General features: G+C 43.9%; 1 protein-coding gene across 3 annotated transcripts in view; it reads left to right on the top strand.

Moving 5' to 3' along the window:
- The window catches only part of SPIRE2 (spire type actin nucleation factor 2), an 89,947-nt gene extending 83,259 nt beyond the window's left edge, over positions 1 to 6,688 (top strand). For all 3 annotated transcript variants that reach the window (XM_056525977.1, XM_056525976.1, XM_056525978.1), the window contains exons 11-15: positions 365 to 499; positions 827 to 894; positions 1,349 to 1,376; positions 2,041 to 2,156; positions 4,712 to 6,688. In XM_056525977.1, coding sequence (XP_056381952.1) covers positions 365 to 499; positions 827 to 894; positions 1,349 to 1,376; positions 2,041 to 2,156; positions 4,712 to 4,919 — 555 coding nt within the window. In that variant the 3' untranslated portion in view covers positions 4,920 to 6,688. The remainder of the gene's footprint in view (positions 1 to 364; positions 500 to 826; positions 895 to 1,348; positions 1,377 to 2,040; positions 2,157 to 4,711) is intronic.
- The last annotated feature ends 18,427 nt before the right edge of the window (positions 6,689 to 25,115 follow it).

Genomic DNA, 25,115 nt, shown 5'->3' with positions numbered 1-25,115 from the left:
AGACCAAGATTCTTATAGCACACAAGAGAGAGGATGGCACACTGCCAAATCTTACACAGTTGCAAACATATGTCTCATCTCAAAAGCAGGAAAGAAGGCTTCAAACTAAATGGCCTTGAAGCTTTCCTGTAAGCTCAGCAATTGTAACCTTAAATATAAGTTTCCTGGCTAATGAAGTTCATGATAAATTCATAATGAAAGAGTACAAACAAGATGGCGGACTATAGACAACATGGCTGATGATATACAAGATGGAGTATAAAATATTAAAGGAGTATATAAAAACTTATAAGAAGCTGACTTTCCTCACAGCTGCATCAAGCCTCTTGTTCCTTTGTCATTGAAGATGATGTCTCTTTTGCAGGAGTTCAGTCACCCAGTGGACACATTGGCGTTAACTGTAGAAGAGGTTATTAACGTGCGCCGGGTGCTTGTGAAGGCAGAGATGGAGAAGTTTCTTCAGAGCAAAGAGCTGTACACTAACCTAAAGAAAGGAAAGGTAAGGAGAACAACTATCATCTTCAAGACTGGGGTCATAATTACACACAGTATGGATAATGCCCGAATAATAAACTCCAGTCTTGGGTTCTGGTTCATTGGGTTTTCTTGTATACCATGGGTATTTTTGTGGCAGAGACTTTCAATAATCAGCTTGTAATAGAGAAAGAGACAATTTGAAGTGGGTTTGTCCATAGAAAACATTGACACCTACTAATTTATCTTAAGCAATTTTAGCTTCCCCTCTTGGTACAGGTGTCTGGGGCATCAACTAGATAGATGCTTTTATAGTTGAACAGATTATCAGTGTTCGTATTTCACTCCCTAGGTTTGCTGCTGTTGCCGAACAAAATTCCCTTTGTTCTCTTGGCCTGCAAATTGTCTATTCTGTAAAAGGTGAGCTATGTGATAATTACAGTAGGTTCTTACATAATGTAGAGTAGAAGCCTATAAATAGGGTCAGGATGGGTACAATTGCTCTGGGCATGTAAATAGTAGTTATTATGATAATTAAGAAATTGGCATCTTTGTTTTGCTTTGAAAGCGCCAGGGTTACCTAGGTTAAGAAAGTACTTTACATGCCATAAATGTAACAAAGCGTGTTATATTTACAGTATAAGACTTGGTCATGACATTTGACATGGATATTGGTAGGTGTAATCTCAGACTTGTTTTCTCTGGGAAGTAAAAGCACAAAATCTAGTAGTTGCTCCAAGAAGTGCAAATCTCTGTTGGGTCATTGAATTCTCCGTGACTTTTTATAGATTTCTTTCATAGATCATAACTCTCCTGCTTTGTAAAGCCTTGGGTAATAACATTATTGGAGATTTAAAATCATTTTGTTTTCTAGGTCTGCTTGTGGTTCCTGCAGTGTTAAGGTAAGATTCCTGAGGACTATCCAGCTTTTGTGGTACTACACTACCCAGCCCATTTGTGGCAGAGTATTTGGCACTTTACCCTTTTTTACTTTGATGCCAGCACTTAAATGTATATATGCAGCATGCTGGTATCCCAATTATTATTCCTTAAATTGAGAATTTTTTCATATCTGGTCTTGAAAGCCATGAGATTACTCTGCAGGATCTTCTTTCCCACCCATTTCTGATAATCCAGCACCCTACCAGTCTATATATATATATATATATATACACATGATAGATGGGTCGGCACTGTAGATGGAGGTGGGTGCCAGGGATAGAGGTATCCAAGGTAGATGAAAAGATCCCGGCACACCGAATTTATTTAGCAAAGTGTTTCTTTATTTAGGCAAAGAATACCTAAATGCAGCACGTGTTCCGATCACTACAGCCTTTTTCAGCAGCATGCAGTTGAAAAAGGCTGTAGTGGCCGGAACACGTGCTGCGTTTATGTATTCTTTGCCTAAATAAAGAAACACTTTGCAAAAGAAATTCAGTGTGCCGGGATCTTTTCACCTACCCCCCTATATAAAAATACGTACCGCCTGTAAGTCATTTGGTGTTGAGCAGCTACTAGACATCACTTTTAATAGTTAACTGTTTTTACCATATTCTCCAATACTAGATGAAGCTCCCTGCCAAGAAGCTGGGGCACATTCCAGTCTACAGTGTGGGGTTTGAGAGTCCCCAAGGAGTGATCAGCACAAGTGGAAACTCTCACAAAAAGCGAGACATCTTCCAGTGAGTATCCAGTGCTTACTCTTCACTTTAAAGAACAACCTACCACACTTCTTTAAATAAAAGCAGTTTCCATCCACTATGACAAGAAATGTTGCAGAAACCACAACAAGTCTAAATAGTATAGAAATGTTTAACTGCTTAAGGACTTAGCCCATTCTGGCCTTGCATTAATAACTCTGGGATGCTATTATTTCTCAATCTGATTCTATGATAGTTTTTTTTGTAAAATATATTCCAAAGTTTCATGAACATTTTGAAAAATTAGCATCTTTCGAAAATGGACATGCCATATAAATTATATATTGATTCATATATACAATATGTCTACTTTATGTTGGCATCATAAAGTTGACATGTTTTTACTTTTTGAAGACACCAGAGGGCTTCAAAGTTTAGCAGCAATTTTCACATTTTTCATGAAAATTTCAAAATCTGAATTTTTCAGGGACCAGTTCAGTTTTGAAGTGAATTTGAGGGTCTTTATGTTAGAAATCCCTTATAAATGACCCTATTATGCAAACTGCACCCCTCAAAGTATTCAAAATGACATTCAGAAAGTTTAACCCTTAGGTATTCCACAGGAATAGCAGCAAAGTGGAGGAGAAAACTCAAAATCTCAATTTTTTCACACTAACATGTTGATGTAGCACCATTCGTCCCGTCCCCGTCCCCCTCTCCATTTCTACAAGTGGTAAAAAGCGGGGAAAAAAAGCCCCCCAAAATCTGTAACTTAATTTCTCTCAAGTATGGAAATATCCGAAATACCCCATATGTAGACGTAAAGTGTTCTGCGGGCGCACAACATGGCTCAGGACGGAAAAAGTAACCTTGGGATTTTGGCGAGAGAAGTTTACAGAAATGGGGGCAATGTGCCAGAACAGCAACACCCCATAGGCACACTATTTGGGAAACTACACCCTTGAAGGAACGTAACAAGGGGTACAGTGATCCTTAACTCTCCACAGGTGTTTGATGAATTTTTGTTAAGGTTGGACGTGAAAATAAAAATGTGATTTTTTTTTTCCCCCACAAAAAATGCTGATGTTTTTCATTTTCACAAGAGATAATAGGAGAAAAAGCCCCCCAAAATGTGTGACACTGTCTCTTTTGAGTATTGAAATACCCCATATGTGGACGTAAACTGCTCTGTGGGCGCACAACGGGGCTTATAAGAGAAGGAGCGCCATTGGGCTTTTGGAGAGAGAATTTGGCTGGAATTGAAGTCCGGGGCCACGTGCGGTTACAAAGCCCCCATGGTGCCAGAACAGTGGACCCCCCCCCCCTAAATGTGACCTCAAGAACAAAGGGTGCAGTGAGTATTTAAACCCCACTGTTCCAAAAATCTGTGGGGTGTAAATGCTCACTGCACCCCTCACTGCAAACCTCCAGCTGTTGCAAATCTACAACAGCCAGCATGCACTTACAGACGGTGCTTGCTGGGAATTGTAGTTTTGCCACAGCTTGAGGCACCCTGGTGGGGAAGCACCGAGTTAGGTAACTGACTCCGTGTTTCCCCACCAGTGTGCCTCCAGCTGTTGAAAAACGACAACTCCCAGAATGCTCTCAGTAGTTTTGGCATATCTGGGGGGGGGGGGCACAGTTTGGAGCTGCCTGGACTTGCTGGGAGTTGTAGTTTTGCAACTGCTAGAGGGCCACCGCTCACCAATGAGGACGCCTGCATCGCCGATCACCGCCGCTGCCTGTCGCACTGATCACTGCCACTGCCCTGATCCCTGCCGCTGCTGCACTGGTTCCCCCGCTCTGCCCGGAGTACAATGGGTGGGCAGAGCAGGGGAACTAACCTTTGAACCCGCTGATATACGATTGGTCGGTCGCTCCTAACCGACCAGTCGCAGGGATAGGAGGGTTGGCACCCCTGCAACCTCACCATCTTTCAGGATGATCAGTGCTGTCTTGGACAGCACTGAATACCCTTATTTTCTGGACAATTGGGTCACCAGAGACCCAATTAGCCCAGAAAAGCCACGAGTGAAAGGTCAAAATTGACTGTCCAATCACGGTGATCGCTGTGGCGATGTCATGGGATGCCTGCATCCTGTTCTGATCACCACTGAGTGAGTTGCAGTGACCAGAAAACTTCAGGGCGTATAAGTACGCCCTGTGTCCTAAACTACCAGGACGCAAGGGCGTACCCGTACAGGTTAAATTGTATATCATTTTTTCATTATTATCATTTTAAATGTGGATCCATTATGACTCAGAATGCAGCACAACTCCTTTTCAGCCTCTACTCCGTTGCACCTTGTATGGGCTTCTAAGTGGCGGGGGAAAGGGAACTAACAACTGCTTAATTTCTTCATTTGAAAACACATAATTGCCATCCAATGCTTTTCCCTTTTGCCTGATAAGATATTCCCACCAAGTGATATTGGATCAGGCAGAAAAGCAAGTTGCTGCACAACCGTTTACTACTATAGTAGTGTCCCCCTTTAGATATGAATACAAATTTGCACAATAGAATAATTTTCATATGTGATTGGAATTGCTCTTCAAATTATTGCATTGGTATTTTGCTTTTTTAAACCTTTGCCTAGGTCCTGCAGCGGCTTGTCCTGGAAGAATGTAGAAGGTCAGTTCCCCCACATCTATGCTCAGGGTGCTGTTCTGAAGGACGTGTGTTCCGATTGTGCAAGTTTCATCCGTGATGTGATCTGCTCCAGCCGAAAAAGTGTGGACATGCTAAACACCAGACCCAGACCTGCGTCCTCTCATCCTCAATATCGGACAGTCAAGAAACTTTAATAAAATTCAGCAGCACCTTCTACCCTATGTCCACCTTTTCCTCATGCTAATATAGAGCCCCCTGGGAGAAAGAACAAGTGTTAATACCTCCCAATCCAGGTGTTTCTAACATGTTGAATATACATTTTACTGACTTCTACTGTATTAATCAATAAGGAGAATATCTCAGCTGGTTTTGTCACTAGTCTCTAAGATGTTAGTTTAGGAAGACCTGACCCATCTGCAGTTTTGCTATGGAACAGTATTATAGTAATGGATAGAAGGAGGGGGCCGCTTTAATTTACTGTAACTGTAGTTAGGTTCTAAGCTTCTAAGGAATGTCAGCTGGATCAATGTATCTTATCAGTTCCCATACTGCTCCTAAAAACATGGAGCAAGAAAGGCCTGGAGATTATCCATGTAGGTCTTCTCTCTTGTGCAAACTATAGACATATTTTACATACTTATTTCCCCTGATAAAGCATTGACCTAAAGCTGGATCTCCACAAAGACAATCATTTCCTATTGTGATGCATTAAACACTTCTGGCAATTTTCTAATATGTGCACATATATAAGTAAAAATGAATGTAGCTGCCATTTACTGGAGAGAGTGGTCAGCAGGTGATGAGGGTCGAGGAGAATTGGGAATTCCTGCAGCATCCCATTGTGCACAGTTGCTTCTCTGGTAAGGTCATTGTTCTAGGAACAGTTTCTTAAGGTCTCCGAATATTCAATGGTTTATAACTTGTAACTTGTGGGGATCCAGCTATTCTGCTAAATTGTCAACAGTTACATGAATCAACATTTTACAAGTATGCTGAAAAGCACTTTAGCAATATAGGCCAAGATTTAAAGGAACTGTAGAGATTGCAGCACCTAGATGACAGAATGCACCTCTAGAAGCTTTTACTTGAGTTAGAATGAATAATTCCACAAAATGTTATTTACATGAGGTTCCACCATGATCTGTTCTCTACGGCTATAGTATCATAGATACCTCAGTATAATCATGATAACCTTATCATCTGCATAGATATTTTTTCTGCTGCACTCAGTGTAACCAGTAGAGGAAGGAGGCAGTCACTGACAACTCAGTAGGAGGTGAAGGTGTCATGTCCTTGAGGTAGCAGAAGTAGACCAGGAGAACCCCTGAGAACTCTATATCACAAGGTCTCATGTACGTAAGATTTTGGATGTAGATCATCTATACTAACACATAAGCAAACACTACATTTGTGCTTTCTGTCCAGAGTGACACTTTAAGGCATGGATATTCAGAGGACAAGTTTAGTCACACTCAACCTAATGCAAACCTTAAAGTAACTTGCATTGTCCCCATTGCATGTAGAAGCCTGTAAATCCACAAGCCCTAATTTGCCTTTAATGCTGAACTTAAATGGCAAGTTACCACATCTGCTTCTCCTAACTCCCTGTTGTTATACACAGACTTTATCACTACTGCTGAACTGCTATATGGACTGCATATAAAGACACAGGACCGTAATATGAAAATGTACAGGTGCGCCGACTGAGATTTAACCCCTTCAGGACTTGCAAAGCTGATTGACTGTTGCAGGGCAACATTTCTCCAGCCTCCAGCAGTCCTTAGGTGGTTAAAATCCTATTTTTGTAAGAAAATAAAAAAAATGTATAAATACCAAAAAAATTCAAAGACTGAATGATTGTGTAAATATATATATATATATAGAATGTATATGTATCTTGGATAACTGCATATCTCAAATAGCACTCATCATACAATGTTGCACTGCAGTAAAAATCTTTTTCTATATTTATACAGTGTTAAGTATTTCTTTTGTGTGTAGAAATTGAGGAAGAAACAAAGTCACATCTGATACCTCTAGTAGTGGCTTATTCCCCTGACATCAAAAGGATTGAGCTGCTGAAACAGACAGCTACTGGCAGACCCACTGCACAAGGGACACCAGTGGAGCACAGTTAGATAGATGGCTCTTCCACCCAAACCAGCATTATCACTAAACTTGGGTAAACTTGTGTAAAAAATAGCAATCTGAGTAAACATGCTTGACGATTGATAAGCTAAAGTTGGGTAGACTGAGCTTAATGTGATTCTTATTAATGAACCTGAAGCAGATCCTGGTGCCATCAAGCCAGATGTGTACTGAATTGTGATCACTTGGATATCTTTACATGCTTTCTTGAAATCAGCCAATTAAGTGGAGAATGAAGAACTGGTCCATAAAAAACATTGGGGATGTTTACAATCTGGTATTAACCTCTTGGGGACGCAGGGCGTACGCCCTGTATCCCCGATCCTTAAGGACTCAGGGCGTACCTGTAAGCCCTGGTCCAGTTTAACGGGTTTAAACCACTCTCACCAGCGGAGAACGGGTTAAACCAGGTGGGTCCCGGTTGCTATGGGCAGCCAGGACCCACGGCTAATGCTGGGCATGGCCAATCGGGCCGATGACCGGCATTAAGTTGATCGCAGCGTCCATAGCAAAAGTCAAAGAATCCCGACAGCTCAGTGGAGCTGATCGGGACTATCGCGACAAAATCGCGATGTACCCATCAGCTTACCGGACAGTGGGAGGGTCCTGATCTGCCTCTCCTTCGTCCGATCAGTGATCTACTGCTCCATGCCTGTGCAGAAGGCTAGAGCAGCAGAGCGCCGGTTACACTGACCAATGCTATGTTATGGCATAGCATTGAACAGTGTATGCAATCAGAAGATTGCATGTTTTAGCCCCCTATGGGGCTAAAAAAAATTAAAAAAATAAGTACATTTTTTAAAATAAAAGTTCATTAACCCCTTCCCTATTAAAAGTTTAAATCACTCCCCTTTTCCCATTTTTGAAATAAAATAATGTAATAAAGAATAAAAATAATCATATGTGATACCACGGCGTGCGTACATGTCTGAACTATTAAAATATAAGGTTAGCTAAACCACTCTGTCAATAACGTAGACGTTAAAAAATACCAAAGTCCAAAATTGTGCATTTTTGGTCACTTCATATACCATAAACATATTAATAAAAAGCAATCAAAAAGTCCCATCAAAACAAAAAGGGTACCAATAAAAACTACAGACGATGGCGCAAAAAAAGGTATAGGGGGCAGAAGATGCCAATTTTAACCCCTTAAGGACCAACACAAGTAAGCCTGTACGCCCCTGAAAGACCAGGCCTGTTTTTTTAAATCGGGGATGTCTGACTTTATTATAGAATAACTTTGGTAACGTTTTGACAATCACGATAATTAGTTTTTTGTCACAAGTTGTCCTTCATGAACATAGTAAAAGTAAGCCGATATCATTTGTAGTTTTTTTTTTACAATGCAAAAAATCATAATAGGTTGCACTAATAGGTTGCAAATATTTATACTTTCTGACCAAATAGCTTATGAAACTTATACTTTCAGATGTCTACTTTATTTTGAAAGAATTTCTTTTGTTTTTAATTAACATTTTAAATGAATTAGATACCTAACAATTTAACTTGAAATTTTCAAAATTTTTAAAATTTGAAAAGTACATCTTTTTTGTTATGTGGTATGCAAGGTTTGCAGAAATTTGAAGGTGGTAGAACATAGAAATGTAGTTTAAGTATTAAAATAAAATAAAACCTACATTGGGTATCCTTGTAACTGTATGGACCTACAGAATAAAGATAAGGTGTAATTTTTACTGAAAAGTACACTGCGTAGAAACGGGAGCCCCCAAAATTTAGAAAATGGCGTTTTTTTTTAATTTCACCCAACAAATATATATATATATATATATATATATTTTTATTTTTTTTTTGCCGCAGGTTATATTATATAATAAGTGATTAATTACAATGTACAATTGGTGATGCAAAAAACAAGCCCTTTTATGGGTATGTACGTGCAAAATTGAAAGCGTTATGATATTTAGAAGGGAAGGAGGAAAAAACGAAAATGAAACAACAAAAATTTGATGAGTCCTTAAGGTGAAAATAGGTTGAGTCCCTAAGGGGTTAAACACTACCATATTAGTTGTGTTTTGTCTGCAATAGTGACAGAAGAAATGTTGTTACACTTGCTATTTGCCTTTAAGATGAGTATTTGGCATGTACACAATGGCCCTGATTTACTATTGTAAACACGACCTGCTTTGTTGGGTTGTGCGTTAGAATTTGGTGTATTGCGCCACAAATTGTCTGCGCCAGAATTTGCACCAAAAAATGTAAAAACCCAACCAACTTAAGTTTTACTCAGAAACCCCAAAAAGGGGTGTGGCCATTGGGAAAAGGGGCATAATCTCTGTAGGAGGCGTGTCTTGACATTTAAAAAAAAACTAAAAAAAAACAACATATTTACTGTGGATGATTTGAGCTCTGGAACACCCCACAGAAGTTTAAAAAAAAAAAAAAAAGCAAAATGTAGGGAAAAGTGCAAAATGTAGGGAAACAGTAAATATTGTGGAAAAATACCTGTAGGGAATTAAAACCCACAAAGAAAACTCCACTCCATTCTTAGTGAATAAGGGCCAATGTATGAGTTGTGGCACCCACTGCTGCTAGGCATTATGCACATACAATGCATTTGGAAAGTTTTCAGACCCTTTCACTTTTTTCACATTGTTATGTTGTGGCTCTGTGCTAAAATGATACAAATCTATCTCCCCCCCATCATTCTACACTCAATATCGCATAATGAAAAATTTTTATAATGTTAGCAAATGTATAAAAAATGAAAAACTTGCTTTGACAATTTAACTTTGGGGTCTCTCATCTCTCTTGATCATCTTTGAGATGTTTCTGCACATTGACTGGAGTCACCAGTGGTAAGGTCAGTTCATTACTGCAGCACTCCCTCAATCTGGGCTTCATCAGGAGTTTCTGAAGTATGCAAAAAAGGCCTCTCAGCCTGTGAGTAACAAGGTTCTCAATTCTAAGGGTCTTGTCTGGAGGAAACCAGGCACTGCTCATCCCATTCACCGCTAATGACGGGCAGCGGCGATCCCATTATAAGAGGAGTGGCTGATAGCTGTCACATATAATGTAAATGTGGAAGGCCTCTGGGGTAGTGGTAGTGTAGTCAGGGTTTTGCTTTAGTATATCAGGGGTTAAGGTTAACCCTATTGTTCGTGACGCCAGGCTGAGAGCTAGTATGCTAAGGTAATTCTCCGGCCTATCGCCGCCCTTCCCAGTAACGATAGGTGCATGCATAAAATTACTGAAGGTCCACAAGGTAGCTGAACTTGAACTTGGATAAACTTTACTTAAAGACTTGCGGTACATCCAATGAACAGTAACAGTCTCATCAATACAGTCTCCATACACTTCAGTGACTGACAATTGTTGCGGACATTGACTTGTTTCATAAGTCTCTGAATTTAGGGTTAATTGCGAAGATGTGTCCGGATTTAGGGGATAGATAAGGTCCGGTGATCTTGCAGAGTGCTTAGGGATTGATACACTCACGGTTTGGTAACGATCAGCCGTTGCCGCAAGGCTCAGGCCTAAACTCACTGATGACAGCAGCGCAGATCCTTCTCTCACCAAAGCCTTGGAACAAGAGAGCGAGCTATGGCCGCCACTCCCTTATATGGGCTGGGGCAGGGCCGTTTTAATTGGTCCGAATATCTGTCACTCACTGTTACAAGGAATGATGGGTGCAATACGTCATAGGGACCTCCAAAGGTCCTTAAGCAAAAACCATAGAGTTTACCTGATCACGTGACCCACAGGTCCTGCTACGCTCCGTACGGGTAATTAACCAATTATATACATTTGTACATTTATATTTATATAAATCTTGAATAATCTATTATATCTACTAATCCTTAGATGAGAGGTGACAAGGGGTGTGTCAGGATCCGGTCTGGTATACAGCGAGGACACTGGAGGTGGATCCTCTGTGTCAGTGAGGTGATGGCGTGGGCCGTACCAGGGGAACGGAATCTAAGGGGTTACTGGTTTTCACTAGAGCCCGCCGCAAAGAGGGAGGGACTTGCAGTGGCAGGCAACCCCCAGGTCGTTCCACCCGATAGCGACTCAACCCCACTGACAGCTGAGACAGACGCGGTACACAGGGACAAGGCAAGAGCAAGGTCGGACGTAGCAGAAGGTCAGGGCAGGCAGCAAGAGTCGTAGTCAGGGGCAACAGCAGAAGGTCTGGGTACACAGGCTTGGGAACACACTAAAATGCTTTCTCAGGGCACTAAGGCAACAAGATTCGGCAGGGAAAGGAAGGGGGAAGTGGGTTTTTATAACACTGGAAATGATTGACACTGATTGGGCCAGGCACCAATTAGTGGTGCACTGGCCCTTTAAATCTCAGAGAGCCGGCGCGCGTGCGCCCTAGAGAGCGGGGCCGCGCGCGCCGGGACGTGACAGCCGGGGAACAGGACAGGTGAGTGGATTGGGATGCGACCCGCGGGCGGGCGCGTCCCGCTACGCGGATCGCATCCCCGCAGGCAGAGACAGTGCAGCGCTCCCGGTCAGCGGGTCTGACCGGGGCGATGCAGAGAGGAGAACGACGCAAGCACTCTGGGGAGGAGCAGGGACCCGGAGCGCTCGGCGTAACAGGGTGGACTGGATAAGAAGGACCCCGACATCCTAGGGACTCTGGCTATGGGGACCTATATACAGGTACCGTATAGGATGCAGTACCGGTATACCACAAACTCCCTTACTTAAGATAAGTTGACCTCAACGCCTGTCCCCTAAGGCAGAGGGACTAGGACTAGACCAGGATGATACTTATAAATTTGCTATACATCCTAAGTAAACAATGAACACATTTACATTCTCTGATACTCTTACTAGTATCTGAACCAGACAATAAAAATCTATCTAGACATTGGTACTTTCTAGACATTAATGCTATCTAGACATTAATGAAGCTATCTATCCTTTAGTTTCTAGCGTCTAAGACATTTTATTAAACTTATTATACATTTTGAAACTTACTAGATAATTAGGCAGCTATCTAGCCTGTAGTTTCTAGCTCCTGAGACATTTTTATTAGCTCTCTACACATTTTTATGAGGCTAACTAAACATTAGTACAGCTCTATATACCTTTTTTTTTTTTTTATTCGTTTTATTGAACAGGAAATAAAGATAACAAAACAGTAAAACCAAAACATATGGCTCCGCACAAGCCATGCTTACACACGACAAAATTCCCACGCAGGGGAGACATTGATGTACAGAGATAAAAGCATAGTACAGGGGTCAGGTGCAGTGTAAATAATACGTAGGAGTGCTACGTGACATAAGAAAACCAATGTATCGTATATATCAGATGGAATTAACTATGGGCACTATCCGCAAGCCACTGCCACTGTCAAAACAAAGAGAAATGGGGGGGGGGGGGTGGACGGGAAGAGTAAGGAAAACGAAAGAATCAGTTAGCGCAGAACTAAACAAAAAAGAAGGGGGAAACAGGGAGGGCCAAAGGGAGGAAGGGGAAAGCACTTAAAAGGAAGAAAAGAACGAAGAGGGGAAGGAAGAGAGGGGGGAATCAAAGGGAGGGTCCCCAGGTAGACAACAATTAACAATTGTCTCAGGGTGGAGTGCGAGGCAGCAATGCGTCCCTAGATGTATAGTAGTCGTGGGCTGTAAACAGAGTATCAGTAGAAGCGCACCACACACCCCACACCTTATCAAACTTTGCTTCGCATTTCCTATGTTTATATACCAAGCGTTCAAATGGTAATACATTGTTTATCAATCTCTTCCACATAGACACATTAGGAGGTCTAGGATCCATCCACCTTAAAGCTATGGCCTTACGGGCCATGAACAGTGATTCTCTTAGCAAAACTCTAGTGAAATAAGGCCAACTGTCTTCATCAATAATACCAAACAGACAAAACAGGGGTATACGAGGGACAGTTCTACCTAATAATGAGGAGAGAAAGGATGTGACCGCCTTCCAAAAATAGCACACATATGGGCAAGACCAAATAAGGTGCCAAAAATCTGCCCTGGGAGAGCTACACCTGTGGCACTGGTCACTCTGAGTCCTACCCATTCGATGTAGTCTAATCGGTGTGAGATAGCAACTATGAATAATATAGAGTTGGGTAATCTTATTATTCGCAGCGGGGGACACCAGTGTGTGAGACGATTGAGCCTCCCTCCACTGTTCCTCAGTCAAACCAGGGATATGGGATCTCCAGTATGCTTCAGCAGGGAGAGGCGTCCGAGCATGCTTAATTTCAATAATATGAGCGTAAAGAACAGAAACTAACCCCCCAGGACCTTGAGACCTGATAACTCCTATCAGTGGGTAATCAGAGATTTTAGTTGTGGACGGGGGGAATTGAGTCAATAAGGCATGGCGCAACTGCAGGTATTTATAAAAAGCCGTTCTAGGTAGGTCAAATTTTCCTTGTAGCTGGGTAAAGGAAGAAAGAATATTATCCGAGTACAGGTGAGACAATTCTCTAATGCCATGGGATTTCCAAAAGGTCGGGTCTAAGTCAGCCGTCAAGTGCGTCAGATATGGGGCATCCCAAAGCGGAAGGTCAGTCGCTACGTCTGTAAAGTCATGAAGCTTCTTGACTGTTGTCCACACCTGCGAGGCCAGGCGATGTAAAGGTAAGAGTCTACCGCTCCCAGAGGAAGGCCTGTCCAACCAGGCCCTAAATGGGTCTGATGAGCATAATGGGCAAGGTGGTGTTCCGAGTTGGGTAGTGGCTCCGTCCTGACCCATGAGCGAAGTAGCCTCAATTGTCCAGCCAAGTAGTACGCCCGGAAGTCCAGGAGGGCGTAACCCGCCCGGGCCTTCATGCGCTGCAAGGTTACCAACTTCAATTTAGACTGGGAATTGCCCCAGATAAAAGAAGGTAAAAGCGAGTGGAGGGACTTAAAGAAGGACATGGGCACGGGAGTAGCAACATGCTCCAGAATGTAGAGACATTTAGGCAAAATGATCATTTTGATCAAGTTTATCCGGCCCGGGACAGACAGAGGCAAAGTACCCCAGATCTTAAATTTGTCTTTAATCAAGGAGAGGAGTGGGAGGGCGTTTAATGCAAAGTCATTAGACATATCTCTATGGACCATGATACCCAGATACTTAAACTGTTCGACCACCTGGAGGCCCGCAAAAACAGCGGGCCACCCAGAAGGCCGAAGAGGAAGTAAAAAGGACTTGGACCAGTTAATAACAAGACCAGAGTATACACCAAATCTATCTATCGTAGATATGACTAGAGGGAGTGAGGACCGCGGGTTACTCAAGAACAAGACCATGTCATCAGCATATAAACCGATTCGGTCCTCCCTACCACCATACACTATACCGGAAACATCCCGGTCCTGTCTAATTTGGATAGCCAAGGGCTCCGCCGCAATAGCATACAACAGGGGCGAGAGCGGGCACCCTTGTCTGGTACCCCTCCCAAGACTAAAAAGGGTAGAGCAAATCCCATTAACACATACTTGCGCCCTGGGATTCGTGTAAAGAATACGCATCCAGCGAATGAACTTAGCTCCAAAGCCAAACTTCTGTAGTACTGCCAGGAGATAAGGCCATTCAACTGAATCAAAGGCCTTGGCCGCGTCAAGCGAGGCCAAAGCCCAGTCCTGTTCCAATGCGGACCCCAATTGCACCTCCGTCTGGACCCTCCTTATATTGTCAGTAGTGGATCTGCCCGGCATAAAGCCGGACTGATCTTCATGAATAATGGTCCGTATACATTTATTCAGGCGCAATGCTAATATCTTTGTGAGTATTTTGTAGTCAATATTCAGCAACGATATTGGTCTGTACGACCCACAATCCAAGGGGTCCTTATCGGGCTTAAGGAGAACCACTATGGTAGCCTCACATAGAGAAGCCGGTAAGGACCCAGACACAAATGCGTTGCTATACATAGACTGCAAACTGCTGGCCACCTGAGGAAGATACTTAATATAGACCTCCAAAGGAAGCCCATCAGGACCCGCGGCCTTGCCCCCAGTCATCCCAGTCACAGCCTCCTCGATGTCGTCAGTCGTAATGTCCCTGTCCAAGTCCTCCCTATCCACGTCCGAAAGTCTGGGAAATGTAATCCTCGCCAGGTAGTCCAACAGGTCAGAAGTCGAGTACGTCACTCTAGATCTATATAGGTCAATGTAAAAGTCAGCAAACCTATCAGCAATACTGGTAGAGTCCAGTAGAACCGTCCCAGCAGAGGATAAAATGCGGAGAATAGGGGGAGCGGCCTTATCCTGTCTCACCAGTTGAGCTAAAAGTTTGCTGGACTGGTTGCCATGCTCGAAGAAGAATTGTTTAGAGAAAAACAACTTACGGTTCATTTTCTCATTTAGATGTTGTAAATATGTCCTACCCATGGCAAGCCAAGCTTCCCTATGAACGTCTGTAGGATCCTCCGTGTACCTGGCCTCCAATCCAGCACACCGCTCCGCCAGTTCCTCCTCTCTGACTGAGGTTTCCCTCTTCAGATAAGAGATGGATGATCTAAGACAACCTCTCAAGTATGCTTTCAGAGTTTCCCACAGTATACCATAGTCCGTCTTACAGTCCTGTGTCCCCAGAAATACCTGCAGTTGGTCAGGGATCCTGTCCACCGGATCTAAAAGCTGCAGCCAAAAGGGATGCACCTTCCATCTTCTATGAACAGAAACAGAAGGGACATTAATTGAAAGTAACAGGGGTGAATGGTCAGAAATAGCTCTGGTATGGTAATAAATCTCGGACACCACCCCCTGCCAAAGCGGAGGATCCAAAAGCGTGATCTATACGGGATAGAGAGTTATGCCCTAAGTTATAACAGGAATATACTCTTGCACTTGGGTGCCTAACCCTAAATAAATCAATCCAACCCACTTCGAGCATGAGAGCCGCGAAGGGACTGGGGCCCCCGGAAGGGTTACCCAGACCCCCCACATGGCGGTCTATAGACATATTTGGAATCAGATTGAAGTCCCCCAAACACAGACATTTAACACCCGGGTACGCTGCTGCAAAGGATATTGCTATGTGGAATACCTCTAACGTAGCTGGCGGGGGATTATAAATACCAATCAGGATTAAGGGGTCATTATTCACATAGGCGTGAACCAATATAAAACGACCTAAGGGGTCGACCTTGACAGTAACGGGCTCCCATCTAAGGGATCTATGTATCAACAGGGAGACACCCCGTGAGAAGGACGTGTGGCAGGAGTGAGCTCGCCACTGCACCCACGGCCTCCCCAGGAGGTGACATCTGGATGCGACGAGATGCGTCTCTTGTAGACACACTATCTGTGGTTGAAATTTCCGTATATGAGAAAAGACTAGTACCCTCTTTTTAGGGGACCCCAATCCCCTAACATTCCAGGACATCACTCTATAAGCAGCCATCATTAAAGAAAACAAAAAAGAGCATTAAACAGAAAGTCAAGACCCCCCCACCTCCCCTAGGCCACCCCCCACCCCCCCCAGAAGCAACACATACCATACATTCCCCAGCAAAAAATCATAAGTGCGGGCTAAAACCATTAACCAATTGAAAACCCAAAAATTGAGATACCGCAGAATCCCACGAAAACACATAGTCAAAAACCCAAGTCCAGTACTCAACCAGCTATAACAAGCTCACGATAGTCTGTAGATGTAATAAAGGTGACTTCTATATACGGGGGTGAACCCGGGATGTTATCAATAAAGCGGAGTCTCCCTCCCACCACCGGGAATGGCTTCGACTACCACCCATCAGGGCCAGGGCGCTGTGTAACGGGGAGCAAACATGAATAAAGGGATCAGGACTAGCAGGATCACTCATGCCACCATGCGGGGGGAAGCTCCTCTCCTTCTGCGCAGCCATTCCAACACCTCCGCTGGATCAGTGAAGAAAACCGCTCGATCTCCATCTTGTACCCGCAGGCGGGCAGGATATGCCATTGAGTAAGAAATTTGCAATTCTCGAAGACGCGCCTTCACAGTAGCAAAGGTTGCCCTCTTTTTCTGTAAATCAGCAGAAAAGTCTGGGAAAAAGGATACTTTCACATTATCATAGGTGATGTCCCCTAATTGTCGAGCATGACGCAGTAATAAATCACGGTCGTTACAGTTCAGGATACGGGCCAAGAACGGCCTAGGAGGGGCCCCAGGTGGTGGAGCCCGGGCCGGGACCCTATGGGCCCTCTCAACTGTAAACGCCACGGAGAATGGGGCATTGGGGAACAACTCACGGAACCACCGCTCAGCAAACATGGCCGGCGCCTGACCTTCAGCCCGCTCAGGTAGTCCAATGATGCGAACATTATTCCTTCGCAGTCTGTTCTCCAGATCATCCTGCTTCTGTTTGCACATGGACAGCTGCGTTTCCAACATGGAGATAGTATTCGGCATCGGGGATACCGTATCCTCCAGAGTAGAGACGCGGTCCTCGACCTGCACCAACCGGCCTCGTACATTCTGCAGGTCCTGACGCAGCAGGCCCACGTCCACCTTCACCTCCTCCAGCTTCCCTGTGAGCGTCGTCTGGCAGGACGAGATCGCTTGGAGTAGTTGTTCTGTCACCTGCTTCAAGGTAAGATCCGAGCCGGGGTCCTCGGGGCTTCCGGAATCGTCCTCCACATCCTCCGGCTCCGGGGCCGTGCAGGCCGCGCTGCCGGCGCCATCTTGGACAGGGCCCCGTTCAAACTCCTGCAGCTTTTCCACTGCAGATTTATCTTTGTTCCAGTTCTGGTCAGCCTTATTTGTGCGCCCCATGGTTCCGGTACGTCCAGGTGGTGTCTCGGGAGTCAGGATACTAAACAGGAGAAAGATATCCCAGGTTCGGTGCGGGAGCTATCGCTACATGCGACCGCTCAGACCGCTGCACAAGCCATGCCCCAGCTCTATATACCTTTAGCGTCAAGCTGACTAGACATTTTTATTATCTCACACATTTGTTCTTTTTGCCAACAATAAGTTACCTGTTAGTACACAAAAGTTATACTGGCTAGCCGGAAGCTAGGTCACAGTGAGGTTGGCTGCTAGGGTCTATCGGCTACAAGCTACTTACCCCTAGAGCACTTCACATAACCTACCTAGGTTACTTTAAGAATTGCGTGTCAAATTCTATATTCGCAAGAGCACCAACTGGGCAGGCAGAGCATCTCACACACGCAAAACAGAGAAAAGAAGTATGAGTGTACCTAACAGTGGCAGGAATTGAACTTCAATAGGCTACAATCCCTAAAGTGTTTTCTTAAGTGAGATATTTATTTTGGTGTATGTACTAGAGAAACTTGAGGTAGTACATCGAAGTCAGTAATCTAGAGTACTATGTGTGCTAGGGGCAGAGTACTCCTTTAAGGACGAAGCCCTTTTTTGCAATTCTGACCACTGTCACTTTATGCATTAATAACTCTGAGATGCTTGTACCTTTTTTTCTGATTCTGAGATATTTTTTTCGTGACAAATTCTACTTTAACATAGTGGTAAATTTTCTTGGTGAAAAATATCAACATTTTATGAAAATTTAGAATTTTTCTAACTTTGTAACTTTCTGCTTGTAAGGAAAATGGATATTCCAAATAAATTATATATAGATTCACAAACACAATATGTCTACTTTATGCTGGCATCATACAGTTGACATGTTTTTACTTTTCAGGGACCAGTTAAATTTGAAGTGGATTTCAGGGGCCTTTCTGTGAGAAATACCCCATAAATGACCCCATTATAGAAGCTGCACCCCTCAAAGTATTCAAAATGACATTCAGAAAGTTTGTTAACCTTTTAGGTGTTTCACAGAAATAGCAGCAAAGTGAAAGAGAAAATTCAAAATCTTCATTTTTTACACTCTTGTAGAGCCATTTTTTTTTAAATTATTACAAGGAGTACAAGGAGAGAAATCCCCCAAAATGTGTAACCCAATTTCTCTCGAGTAAGGAAATGCCTCATATTTGGACGTAAAGTGTTCTGCGGGCGCATAAGAGGGCTCAGAATGGAAGGAGCGACAATGGGATTTTGGAGACTGAATTTAGCTGAAAGGGTTTTGGGGGGGCATGTCGCATTTAGGAAGCCCCTATGGTGCCAGAACAGCAAAAAAGAAAAAACCCACATGACATGCTGTTTTGGAAACTACACCCCTCAAGGAACGTAACAAGAGGTAGTGAGCCTTAACACCCCACAGATGTTTGACGACTTTTCGTTAAAATCGGATGTGTAAATAAAATAATTTTTTCACTAAAATGCCTTTTTGTCCCCAAATTTTACATTTTTACAAGGGGTAATAGGAGAAAATGCCCCCCAAAATTTGTAACCCCATTTCTTCTGAGTATGAAAATACCCCATTTGTGGATGTAAAGTGTTCTGTGGGCAACTACAATGCTCAGAAGAGAAGGAGCGCCATTGAGGAGAGGGAATTTGTTTGGAATGGAGGTCAGGGCCCATGTGCGTTTACAAAGCCCCCATGGTGCCAGAACAGTGGACCCCCACATGTGACCCCATTTGTGTGCACGTCACTCCTCCTCCCCCGTGTCCTCGGCCTCCACTGCACGTCCAAATCTCGGTGGCCCTTCATCGTACCACGTGTGTAGGGCACAGCGGTGTCAAGCCGTCCTTCACATGGTCTGCCTTGGCGAACGGAGTCACACAGGGGAGGAACTGCTAAAGTTCATTAGGGAAGAAATCCGAGTATGGCTTACTCCACGAAATCTGGAAATGGGAACCATGGTGACCGACAATGGGAAGAACATTGTGGCCGTGCTGCGACAAGGAAGTGTGAACCATTCGCCCTGCAAGGCACACGTGTTGAATCTGGTTGTCAAGAAGTTCATCAAGTCTTCACCCCATTTGCAAGACGTCCTGACAATGGCAAGGAAACTGTGCATGCACTTCAGCCACTCGTACACCGCCAAGCAGTCAGAACGGTATCCCACAACATAGTCTCATTTGTGATGTTGCCACACGTTGGAATTCCACCCTCCATATGTTGGACAGACCATACGAACAAAGAAAAGCCATCACGGATTTTTTGATGATACAAGCAGATATGAGTACTCCCCTGTGTAACTTCAATGTGAACGAGGGGCAGCTCATACGTGACACCTGCCGTTTGCTGAGGCCCTTTGAGGAAGCCACATTTTTTGTTAGTCGCTCGAATTACGCCATGAACGACGTAATTCCACTCCTACATTTACTCCAAAAAATGATTGAAAACATGGTTGGTCACGGCAATGGAGATGTTGCGCCTACATCAGAAGGCTACATGAGTCCTGGGGGACAACTATGCTCCTAACTATGGGGACAACTATGCTCCTAATCTGGGGGACATCTATGCTGGCTAATCTGGGTGACATCTATGCTGCCTAATCTGGGGGACAACTATGTCCTTATCTGGGGGACAACTATGCTCCTAATCTGGTGGACATCTATGATGCCTAATCTGGGGGACAAGTATGCTCCTAATCTGGGGGACATCTATGCTACCTAATCTATGTGACATCTATGCTGCCTAATCTGGGGGACAACTATGCTCCTAATCTGGGGGACATCTATGCTGCCTAATCTGTGTGACATCTATGCTGCCTAATCTGGGGGACAACTATGCTCCTAATCTGGGGGACATCTATGCTGCCTAATCTGGGTGACATCTATGCTGCCTAATCTGGGGGACAACTATGCTCCTAATCTGGGGGACATCTATGCTGCCTAATCTGGATGACATCTATGCTGCCTAATCTGGGGGACAACTATGCTCCTAATCTGGGGGACATCTATACTGCCTAATCTGGGGGACATGTATGCTCCTAATCTGGGGGACATCTATGCTGCCTAATCTGGGGGACAACTATGCTACTAATCTGGGGGACATCTATGCTGCCTAATCTGGGGGACATCTATGCTGCCTAATCTGGGGGACAACTATGCTCCTAATCTGGGGGACATCTATGCTGCCTAATCTGGGGGACAAGTATGCTCCTAATCTGGGGGACATCTATGCTGCCTACTCTGGGGGAAAAGTATGCTCCTAATATGGGGGACATCTATGCTGCCTAATCTGGGGGACAACTATGCTCCTAATCTGGGGGACATCTATACTGCCTAATCTGGGGGACATCTATGCTGCCTAATCTGGGGGACAACTATGCTCCTAATCTGGGGGACATCTATGCTGCTTTATCTGGGGGACATCTATGCTGCCTAATCTGGGGGAAAAGTATGCTCCTAATTTGGGGGACATCTATGCTGCCTAATCTGGGGGACAACTATGCTCCTAATATGGGGAAAACTGATGCGTCTGGCCTTGGGCCTATAATTTTTTGAAGTTTAGCAGTAGCTAAATGCATGCTTAATGCAAATGTCAACATTGATCTTTAAATGTAAGGGGTTATGAAACCCTCTTGGGTACTGCGAATTACTGCTCCAGACTCATTCTGTGTCTTTCACAAACTACTTGCCTCCCTGGTGCCTCAGGCCTTGGGCCTATAATTGTTTGAAGTTTAGCAGTAGCTAAATACATGCTTAATGCAAATGTAAACATTGATCTTTAAATGTAAGGGGTTATGAAAACCTCTTGGGTACTGCAAATGCATGCTCCAGACTCATTATGTGTCTTTCAGGAACTACTTGCCTCCCTGGTGCCTCTGGCCTTGGGCCTTACATTTTGGATGTTTAGCAGTAGCTAAATACATGCTTAAAGAAGATATCCCATGCAGCAAAGAAAAAAAAAATACCTAGCCATTCCATAGTATATTCACCTACCACCTCTCTGACATGTTTGTGATTTTTTTTCCGCCCCCCCATTCACCGGCTATTCAGCTCATAAATTCCAGTTACTTCCTGGTTATGGTGGCTATGCCTGTGATCTCAAAGACTACATTTCCCTGCATGCACTGCTCATATTTCCTGCTCTCAGCTGCCTGAGCAGAGAGCTTGTTACCAGGGGGTTTCTGGGTAATTGTCACGTCACGGCCCCGGGATGCTGCTGATAACAGCCTGAATAGGGGGTCGAAAGTCATGAAAACCTGGAACAGCTGAATTTCCTGTCAGACAGAAGAATGCAGAAAAAGCTTGTTTCTAAGCAGCATTGGTAATGGAAGTGATTTACAAACCTATATAACTTTACCTTCAGCACTAAAAGCTGAAATTTTTTTACTGTGAGACTTGTCCTTTAATGCAAATTTCAACAATGATCGTTAAATTCTCGGCGCTCTGCAGGGCCTTCTCCTACCCCGCCTGGGCCGTTCCGAGGACCTCACTAACCAACTCACTAACTAATCCAATCGCTTATAGCGACGGGCGGTGTGTACAAAGGGCAGGGACTTAATCAAATCCCAGATCCCTATCACGAACTGGTTTCAGCGTGCAACACGCACCTGTCCTTGAAAGATAGAGACACGCTAATCCGTTCAGTGGAGCGCTAGTGCCCAGGACATCTGAGGCCATAAAACACCTGTTATTGCTCGATCTCGCAATTGATCGGGCAAGGTAAAAAACAAGAGGTTATTAAAGCCTCTTGGGTACTGCTGAGGCCTACTCCTGACTGCTCCTGGTGCAATGTATGGGGTAATTAAACACTCTTGGGTAGTGTTATTGTTAAATTTACTGGTAATTTTATCAGTAATAAAATTGAATTTTGCAGAATGCGAACCGTTACACAACGTGTGATTTTTTATTGAAAAAATATATATAAATAGATGGAGAGGGATCAACTCTGCTTAATCATTTTTGACGATTAGAATCCTTTTGTCATCTGATTTTTTGGAGACAGATGCGCTTACACACATGTAATCATTTTTTTAACCAAATTTCAAAAATTGTGTGGTTTATTATTTTTGAGAAGAATGTCTTTTGGTGGTCCACCATCCTGCATTATAGAGTCTTCTGAACTGCTGTATATGCGCTTGTTTTTTTTTAAAAAGGTATTTTGTCAGACAATTTCACAAAAATTTTGCGGTTTTTTGGGGTGGATTGTGAAGCCCTGGTGACGGGTGTGTAGTGTGTACTTGTGCATCAGTCAACTTCAGTCTGTGTCCGTTAGGCAATATATGGGTTACTGATGCAGCAGAGGTGGGGCCTTGGTCTTGGAATTTAATTTTTTTTAAAAACTTTAACATATTGTGTGGTTTATTATTTTTGAGAAGAATGTCTATTGGTGGTCCACCGTCCTGCATTATAGTCTTCTGAACTGCTGTATATGCGCTTGTTTTTAAAAAAACAGGTATTTTGTCAGACAATTTCAATAAAATTTGGCGTTTTTTTGGGGTGGATTGTGAAGCCCGGGTGTGTAGTCGTGCATCAGCCAACTCCAGGCTGTGTGTTTCAGGCAATCTATGGGTCCCTGATGCCGCAAAGGAGGGGCCTGGGTCTGGGAATTAAAAATTTTTGGATTGCGGGTATTACCAAAAAAGATGAACACACCCTAATCAGTTCAGTGGAGCGCGCCTGCGGCCCCGGACATCTGAGGGCATAACACACCTGTTATTGCTCGATCTCAGGAGAAGGGGGGGTTCATCATCGGGAGAAGAGAGTTGCAGGTTGCCCTTGAGTCAGCAAGGCGGTAGCACGGTTGGCAGTCAGCGTGGTGTGGCAGTAGTGGAAATTCTGGAGCCAAACGTGCCCGGGGGAGACCACCTGCTTCGCGGCAGCTTACCTTTCCAGGAGTTAGCGGGTTACCAGCACCGGTCGATGAAAGATAGAGACACGCTAATCCGTTCAGTGGAGCACGCCTGCGGCCCCGGAAATCTGAGGGCATAACACACCTGGTATTGCTTGATCTCGCAATTGATCGTGCAAAGGTAGGGGATTATTAAAGCCTCTTGGGTACTGCTGAGGCCTACTCTTGACTGCTCCTGGTGTAATGTGTGGGGTAATTAAACACTCTTGGGTAGTGTTTTTTTTTTTTTTTTTACTGATAATTTTATCGGTAATAAAATTTAATTTTCCAGAATGCTAATCGTTACACAATGGAACAAATGAAAAAAAAAACAAAAAAAAAACGACAGGGATTAACTCTGCTTCATCATTTTGGGCGAAAAAAGTCCTTTGGTGATCTGATCTTTTGGAGACAGATGCGCTTACACACATATTGAATTAGTTTTTGTAAAAAAAGTTCAAACATTGTGTGGTTTATTATTTTTGAGAAGAATGTCTATGGGTGGTCCACCGTCCTGCATTATAGAGTCTTGTGAACTGTCGGATATGCGCTTGTTCTTACACAAAGGTATTTCTTTAAAAAATTTCTAAAATGTTGTTGTTTTTTGGAGGGGATTGTGAAGCACGGGTGTGTACTGGTGCATCAGCCAACTCCAGGCTGTGTCCTTCAGGCAATATATGGGTTACCGATGCCGCAGAGGTGGGGCCTCGGTCTGGAAATTTCTAATTTTTGGATAGTGGGTGCTACCTATGAGAAATCTTTGTCAAAAATGTCATATATTGTGTTTTTTTTTTTTTTTTTTGGGGGGGGGGGGGGGAGGGGATTGTGAAGCCCTGGTGTGTACTCTTGCATCAGCCAACTTCAGGCTGTGTCATGCAGGCAATATATGGGTTACTGATGCCGCAGGGGTGGGGCCTGGTTCTGGAAATTTCAAATTTTTGGACAGCAGGTGCTACCAATGAGAAATATTTGACAAAAAATTCTCATTGTGTTGTTTTTGGAGGGGGGATTGTGAAGCCCTGGTGTGTACTGGTGCATCAGCCAACGCCAGGCTGTGTCCTTCAGGCAATATCTGGGTTCCTGATGCCGCAGAGGTGTGGCCTGGGTCTGTTAATTTCAAATTTTTGGATAGCGGGTGCTACCAATGAGAAATCTTTGTCAAAAATGTCATATATTGTGTTGTTGTTTTTTTTTTTGGGGGGGGGGGGGGGGGGGATTGTGAAGCCCTGGTGTGTAGTGTACTAGTGCATCAGCCAACTCCATGCTGTGCCATTCAACCACTAAATGGTCTCCTCTTGCTGCCAACATGTCCACGCTATGTCATTCAGTCACTATATGGTCTCCTGACACTGATGCCACCACCAGGCTCTGTCATTGTGCTGCTGTGCGGCAGTGATTCTAAGAGCGATGCCGGTAATCTGCATGCTATTCTGACTAACAGTATTATTTCACTACCCCAGCACACTCCATATGCGTTTTAGGACACAGTAAAGTGTTCTATACCCCTATAGAGGCTGTATGTAGGTTAGAAATAGCCTTTTTTAATCATCTCTAGCCCTAAACTGTTGCCTTAAAATACAACAGAGCTCAGGAGTGAGAGAGCTCAATGTGCATTTGAGGCCTAAATTGGTTATTTTGTTATTTTGTACTGCAAAGGCTAATAACACTT

Source organism: Hyla sarda, chromosome 6 (assembly GCF_029499605.1).
Source record: "Hyla sarda isolate aHylSar1 chromosome 6, aHylSar1.hap1, whole genome shotgun sequence".
NCBI classification, from domain to species: Eukaryota; Metazoa; Chordata; class Amphibia; order Anura; family Hylidae; genus Hyla; species Hyla sarda.
Note: the sequence above shows the minus strand (reverse complement) of the source record. Positions and strands in the feature narration are given on the sequence as shown.